The 8076-nt window shown below is 41.5% G+C and overlaps 1 protein-coding gene across 1 annotated transcript in view; it reads right to left on the bottom strand.

Annotated features, from left to right (window-relative positions):
• Positions 1 to 3034: 3034 nt before the first annotated feature.
• Positions 3035 to 8076, bottom strand: part of ARV1 (ARV1 fatty acid homeostasis modulator) — a 49056-nt gene continuing 44014 nt past the window's right edge. The window contains exon 6 of the mRNA XM_089654612.1: positions 3035 to 3449. Within this exon, the coding sequence (XP_089510738.1) occupies positions 3355 to 3449 (95 nt within the window). The 3' untranslated portion in view covers positions 3035 to 3354. The remainder of the gene's footprint in view (positions 3450 to 8076) is intronic.

Below are 8076 nucleotides of genomic sequence, written 5' to 3'. Positions count from 1 at the left end.
TTTGCAAACTCCAAGCAGGTTTTCATGTGTTTGCAGAGGCTTCCGTCTATCCACTCATAAAGCCCAGATCAGTGGAGGGCAGTGATTGTTAACCTTCTGGAACTTTGTCTGGAGCTCAGAGTAACCATCAGGTTCTTGGTCACCTCTCTTACTAAGGCACTTTTCCCCTGATTGCTCAGTTTGGGTGGGTGAACAGCTCTTGGAAAAGTGCTGGTTGTGTTAAACTTCTTTTGAAAATTATGGAAGCCACTGTGCTCTTGGAAACCTTCAGTGCAGAAGAAATGTTTGTAGCCCTCCCCAAATCGGTTCAATAATCATGTTTCTGGGTGTTGCAGGTAATTCCTTTGACCTAATGGCTTTTGCTCTGATACAGTATACAGTCAGCTGTGAGGCCTTATATAGAAAGGTGTGTGCCTTTCAAAATCATGTCCAATCAATTTAATTTAGCACAGTTGGCCCTAATAAAGGTGTAGAAACATCTCAGCAATGATCAAGAGAAATGGGAGGCACCTGAACTAAATTTCAAGTGTTGTTGCAAAGGGTCTGAATACTTCAGTATACCCCAATGTGACATTTCAGTTTTTCCTCTTTCATATATTTGCAAACATATCTAAAATTCTGTTTTCACTGTGCCATTATGGGGTACTGAATGTAGATTAATTAGAAATAAAAATGAATTTAAACAACTGTAGCATCAGGCTGCAACATAACACAATTGAAAAAAGTGAAGGTGGGCTGAACACTTTCTGAATGATTGATATATATATATATATATATATATACACACACATTGCTCAAAAGAATAAACATTAAAGGGACACTCTTTTTAATCAGAGTATAGCATCAAGTCAATTTAACTCCTGGGATATTGATCTGGTCAGTTAAGAAGCAGAGGGGGTTGTTAATCAGTTTCAGCTGCTTTGGTGTTAATGAAATTAACAACGGGTGCACTAGATGGGCAACAATGAGACGACCCCAAAACAGGATTGGCTTGACAGGTGGAGGTCACTGACATTTTTTACCCTACCTATCTTTTCTGACTGTTTTTCACTAGTTTTGTATTTGGCTAGGGTCAGTGTCATGACTGATAGCATGAGGCAATACTTAGACCCTACAGAGGTTGCTCAGGGAGTCCAATGCCTCCAGGATGGCACATTAATAAGTGCTATTGTCAGGTGTTCTGTGTCTCTCAGCAGTCTCAAGAGCATAGAGGAGATTCCAGGAGACAGGCATTTACTCTAGGAGATCTGGACAGGGCTGTAGAAGGTTCTTAACCCATCAGCAGGACTGGCATCGGCTCCTTTGTGTAAGGAGGAACAGGATTGAGCACTGCCATGGAACTACAAAATGACCTCCAGCAGGGCACTGGTGTGAATGTCTCTGACCAAACAATCAGAAACAGACTTCATGAGGCTGGCCTGATGGCCCGACGTCTTTTAGTGGGCCCTGTGCTCACTGCCTGGCACCATAGAGCTCGATTGGCATTTGCCATTGAACACCAGAATTGGCAGGTCCGCCACTAGTGCCCTGTGCTTTTCACAGAAGCCGTGGAGAATGTTATGCTGCCTGTAACATCGTTCAGCATGACCGTTTTGGTGGTGGGTCAGTGATGGTCTGGGGAGGAATATCCATGGAGGGACGCACAGACCTCTACAGGCTAGACCAGGAGTGTCAAACTTGCAAAACTAAAAGTCCCATTATGTCTCTACCTTTGGGAGACATGCCTGTAGCTGTCAATCTTGCAATGCCTCATGGGACTTGTAGTTTGGTAACAGCTGGAGGGCCACCAGGTTAACACCTGTGGGCTAGACAATGGCACCCTGACTGCCATTAGCTATTGGGATGAAATCTTTGGACCCACTGTCAGACCCTACACTGATGCAGTGGGTCCTGGGATCCTCCTGGTGCACAACAATTCCCGACCTCATGTTGCAAGAGTATTTAGGTAGTTCCTGGAGGATTAAGGAACTGATATCATTGAATGGCCCCCATGCTCGCCTGACCTAAATTCAATAGAACATTTCTGGGATATCATGTTTTGGTCCATCCGACACCGCCAGGTTGCACCTCAGAGTGTCCAGGAGCTCAGTGAAGCCCTGGTCCAGATCAGGGAGGAAATACCCCAGGACACCATCCGTAGTCTCATTAGGAGCATGCCCCAACATTGTCAGGCATACATACAAGCACATGGGGGCCATACAAACTACTGAGTACCATTTTGAGTTGCTGCAATGAAATTTCAGGAAAATGGACTAGCTTGCTGCATCATTTTTTCACTTTGATAGAAATTATCAACCTACAGAGGACTGAATTCAAAGACAACCTGAAAATCAAACAATGGGACACCTTTATGTTCCTAACACATTACCCAGTCCAAATCAGTACAGATATCCAGCATGATATTTTTCCCCATTGAGATCTGACATGTTTTCAAAGTGCTCCTTTAATTTTCTTTGCGGTGTGTGCGTATAATCACTATATTGCCAAAAGTATTGGGACACCCCTCCAAATCATTGGATTCACATGTTCCAATCACCTCCATGTCCATCTGTGGAATTACCTTGCTACTAAATATTCCATGGTCAACTGTTAGTGGTATTAGACATTCAACTGGGAACAACAGCAACTCAGCCACAAAGTGGTAGGCCATGTAAAACAGAGCGGGGTCAGTGCATGCTGAAGTGCACAGTGCGCCGAAGTCACCAGCTGTCTGCAGAATCAATAGCTAAAGACCTCCAAACTTCGTGTGGCCTTCAGATTAGCAAAACAGTGTGTAGAGAGCTTCATGGAATGGGTTTCCACGACTAAGCAGCTGCATTTAAGCCTTACATCACCAAGTGCAATGCAAAGCGTCGGATGCTGTGGTGTAAAGCACACAACTAGACCGTAAAGCAGTGGAGACGTGGTCTCTGGAGTGACTAATTGTTTTTTCCATAGTTTGTTATATGCATACAACTAAAAATCAGTAAAAAGACATCTGTAGAAATGCTGCAAATCATACCAGTGACTATAAAAATATTTCTTTCTACATTAGTTTGCTATTGATGTAGTTTATTTTTTTTTTATAAATATACCTGCATCTTATAGCTGTAGTCATTGAAAAATGTACATCAAATGTGATTACAGCAGTTCTGTTTCATCCTGCAATTAATAACTCCAAAGATTATAAAACAGGTTTATAAATATACTGAAAGACATGAAAAACATATATTAAAAGTTGCAATACAGTCCTATTTCCAAAAGTACCATTGAATAAATAACATTGTCCGAGGCCAGAAGGCCAAAGGTGTAGAATGGTGGACCAAGCTCAAACAAATGATCATCTTGTAATCTTGCAGGATACCCACAAAGGTGTTAAAGAGTCCACTGAATGGAGCAAAGTGCACTTTCCAAAAGCAGTCCACAGGCGATAGCAACCAGGGAGAGAGTTCGACTCACATTCAGGGTCACTAAATGAGAAAAAAAAATGTATATATAAAAACAATAAAGTAAGTATACACCAACATATTGCACGTGACTACATAACTGATTTATTATTCTATTTTTTTTTAGAGAGAGAGAAAAGGAGTACATAAATAGAACAAAAGAACTACAGTCTAATTTTAATGTAGAACTCTCAGTAGTTATTAAAGCATAAAATTAATGCTCCTCCTCCACCTGGTACAGAATATAATGCTTGTTTCTGTCAAGGGGGGTGACCTAACCGCATATAGCTTCCCTTATGCCAAGGAATTGACAATCGTTCTCATCTCTCTCCTGCAGGAGTGTGGGCAGTCATTCTGACATCATCACATACAATGCAGAACCAGCAGAAAGAAGAAAGGCTCTGCTGTCATCACTGCTGGAACCGTCACAAGGCAGAGAGACTGTGGAACCCTGAATTTAGGTATGTTTTATACTGTCTTTAATAGGAAATAAAAAACACAATAAAAACACATATAAAAACCAATACCCACACTATGCTATGTATACTCTCTCCCAGCAGCTGAACACAGACATCCCCTTGAATAGTCAAAATAACATACAAAACAATGCACAGCACTCAAAAAGCCATCTAACAAGTGTTCAGTATTGTGATCAAACATTTCACTAATTGGTGCTTTTCTCATATACAGTATTCAAAAGTTGAACACTGTATATGGGAAAAGCACCATTTAATGAATTGAACACTATTTGGTTTTCATGTTAGGAAGTTTTTGTAGCGCTGCACACTTTTTTTGTATGTAAGTTTTACACTGTGTTAGTTCATCTCAGCCTGATTGCAAGTAATACATGTGGAGTTTCACTTGTTACTGGTCAGTAACTCATGATAGCTAGACAACTAACATTTTCAAAAGATTATGAGCAAGGGCAGCCTAATGAAAGTGTTACTAAACACACAACAGTAAAATCTGTATATGCAGTAAAGCATGCTTGTTATACTCACTGTGGAACATAAGGGGTTAATCCTCTGCATTGTGTAAAAAGGCTGTTTGATACTGACTTCTCTGATCCTCCCCTTCTTCCAATGTCCCCCTCTTATCTCCCGATTAGACATATGGTGTGGAGTCGCTCTGCACATGCTTAGTTTGGTGTGTATTGCTGGAGAGGTTTTTTTTTTTCCTTGGGAGAGTGCATAGGATCAGCACATAGCCAATCAGAACTGTCCAGACAGAGGTAGGGGTTCTGCATCCTTCTACAGCAGAATGAAAACTCATCCTACAAGCTTTAACCAGTGCTCAGCTGGACACTGATAGAGATCACAAGACTGCTCTAACTGCTGATGAGAAAAAGTATTTAGCAGTTTATATTTACTAAATTAATTGCATTTCCATGTTCTGTTTACTGTGGGAGACCAGATATAGTGAATGGAGGGTCCTGAGTTTAGCAACACTTCATTTCCCTTCCACATGCTTTCTTTAAAGTGGTATTAAACCCAAAAGAAAACATTTATTATATTGCAACTTTACAATTTTTAGAGATGATGGCTGTATTTTTTCTTTTTTAGGCCTACTTTCAACTGGCCATCAAGTCTTTTGTTTTTTAAAAGAACAAGCTTTCTTGCAGATGCGTTACAGGAATGAGACAAACCATTTAACACGAGTAGGGGTGCTTACAACGATCAGCTTTATGTAAAACCTTTATCATAGAAGAAAAAAAAAACTATTTGCAGTACTTACTTATAAAGTATTAGCTGGATTTTGGCTTCCATTTTGTTAGTGAATTTAAATCTGCTAGCCCATCTAACATTCCCCTCCCCCCAGACTCACCACGCTGCTGTCAAAATATGCATCCTGTGCTCCTCCATCCAGAATGGGGGCCCTCAAATACAGGAAGTGTGTTACTGGCAGCATCACTAGGTGAAAACAGAGGGAAAAAAGCCTAAAAAAAAAAACTAATGCAGCCACCACATCTAGTGATTGGTGAGCTGCAATATACTACATGTTTAGTTTTGGGTTTAATACAGCTTTGAGATAATGTTTTGTTTGGTTGTTGTCTCCACTAACCTTATGATAGTACACGCAGGAGGTATACAGTTTGGCCTGGGGTATTTATATGAGACCCATATGAGTTTCTGGTCTTTAACCCATTCCAGCATGCAGATATGTGGCCTCACCTTTATCTGTGAGGTCGCATATCTGCGTACCTGTGTTTGTGCTCTCACCACAAGGCCAAGATATCGTACCAATGATCAGGTCCCGGGACTCTCGGTTCCAGGTCACCTGATCGCTTCTTAGTGGGCTATCATAGTGATCAGTCACTGTGCAGACTGCCCATGTGTTCATTTTATCTTCTGAATAGAAAGAAAGATACATTGTAGATATAAATATACAAAATAGTGTAGAAAAATATAATAAGGCTGCTTTCACACTGAGGCGTTTAAGCGGTTTTGCGAAAAAAATAAAAAAAAGTCTGAAAAGGTCAAGAAAACTGCTTCCCTATGTATGTGAATGTATATCTATGTATGTTTTCACACACCGAGGCATTGCGCTTGCGGTGCGGTGTAAAAACTCCTGCTTGCAGCATCTTTGCGGCATGTTTGGGGAGTTAAAAAAAAAAGCATCCCAAAAACGCCTCTTCCCATTGAAAGCAATGGAACCGCCTGAAAAACGCATCTGAGAAGCATTTTTGCTGCGTGTCCTTTAAAAAGTGCCCAGGAAGCACGGTAAAAACGTCTATTTACTTTTGCCGCGCATCAGTGTGAAAGTAGCCTAATATTAAACAAACTAAAGCTTTCCATTATTATCAAAAAATAAATAGAAATAGAGGAGATATGCTCCTCCTCCAAGAAACACATTTTTGCTAAACATTGGCTCCAAAATATCTCCATGCCAAATATCCCACCTACTACCTCGCTAGATCAGAGAAAAAGAGAGGAGTGGCAACTTGCCTAGCCAATAAGGTCCCCTTCGTCCCTAGAGAGGTCATAAAAGATAAGGAGGGCAGGTATCCCATGGTGATCTTGCTGTTACATTAATATCTGCTTATTCCCCAAATACCGGTCAACTAGCCTTTTTCCAAACCATGGATCATATACTGATATCCCGCATGGAGGGATGTGATCATGGGAAAAGACAGTAATAACTCACTCAACCAAATTCTTGAGAAATCGAACCTCCACATGGTGTCCTATAAACATATCCCAAAACAGGGCTACTCCCTCGCGAAGTTATTTCACTCTTATGACTTAATTGATGTTTGGAGAGACCAAAATCCGACAACGAGGGATTACAATTTCTTTTGCCACGTCCACAACACATTCTTGAGAATAGATCATATTTTCACCCTTTCTCCTCTATTACTGTCTGTGACTGGGGCGAAGGTTCGGGTGACCCCTTGGTCTGACCACTCACCGGTACAGATATGTCTCTGATCTCTGGTCTAAACCTCAAACCTCGTCATGGTGGCTTAATGCCTCCCTGTCTAACGACCCAGTGACATTCAAGGAATTAGAAATGTAAATATCTCCGGACATTTGTCCCACGGTAACCTGGGCAGCCTACAAGGCGACTATTAGGGGCAAGCTGATACAATTGGCCTCCAGGGCTAAGAAGGCTAGAGAAGCAACCATTACACAGCAGGAGAAAGAACTGAAGGATCTATTACATACACAAATGCAGAATCCTTAGATGGACCTTATAAATCAGATTGATTCAGCTTGTTTGGCACTCAACCTCAGTCTCACAACGAGGGCTGAAAAATACATTTGTTGGTCTAGACACAAGTACTATAGGATGGGTGATAAACCTAACACTTTATTGGCCCGAAAATTGGTTCCCAGACCATTCAATCCAGCCCTGCCGAAACTTTGAACTCACGAACTCGCAACTAATAATCTGGGAATTCTGTCATTTTCACACTAAAAAATTCTATTCACCTCCTGATCCACTCCCCAAACAATTGTCTGAAATATTTTCAAACTACCTCGCTTGACGTGAACCCACAGGGATACAATGGAGGCTGTATTCACAGAGAAGGAGGTGACTGCAGCGATTAAAGCTCCTAACCCCTCTAAAGCGCCAGGGCCGACAGCTTCTCAGGCCACTATTACAAAAATTATATGGAGACCACAACACCCCACTTATGCTCTTTCTACAATGCGCTTGAGGATGGCAAACAATTACCCCCACATGAAAACCATGCAACTATTCATGTTAAGGATAAGGATCACGGGGATTGCACCAATTACTGTCCCATCTTACTCATAAACGTCGACCTTGATGAAAATACTGGCCAACAGATTAAACTTTCTCCTGAACAAGTATATACACTCCAACCAGGTGGGTTTCGTCCCTTTACGACAGGCCCAGGAGCAAACGTAACACCTAACTGACATCGTCTCAGTGATACATGCTGACTTGGACAAACGGGCAAAGACGAGGCATGCTCTTGTCCCTAGACTTGCATAAAGCCTTTGATTCCCTATCCTAGGAATATCTATTCTTCACTCTTCGCAAATATGGCTTTGGGCTGCATTTTTGTACCCTGTTGCAGGCACTTTACCATAAACCCACAGCCAACTGTATTGTGATGGGACATAGCTATTCATGAATATGGAAAAGGCACTCGACAGGGATGCCCTTTTTCTCCATTATT

This window comes from Staurois parvus, unplaced genomic scaffold (assembly GCF_062004578.1).
Source record: "Staurois parvus isolate SC_StPar_1 unplaced genomic scaffold, SC_StPar_1.0 ptg000780l, whole genome shotgun sequence".
Taxonomy (NCBI): Eukaryota; Metazoa; Chordata; class Amphibia; order Anura; family Ranidae; genus Staurois; species Staurois parvus.
This window is presented reverse-complemented; position numbering and strand designations above follow the sequence as displayed.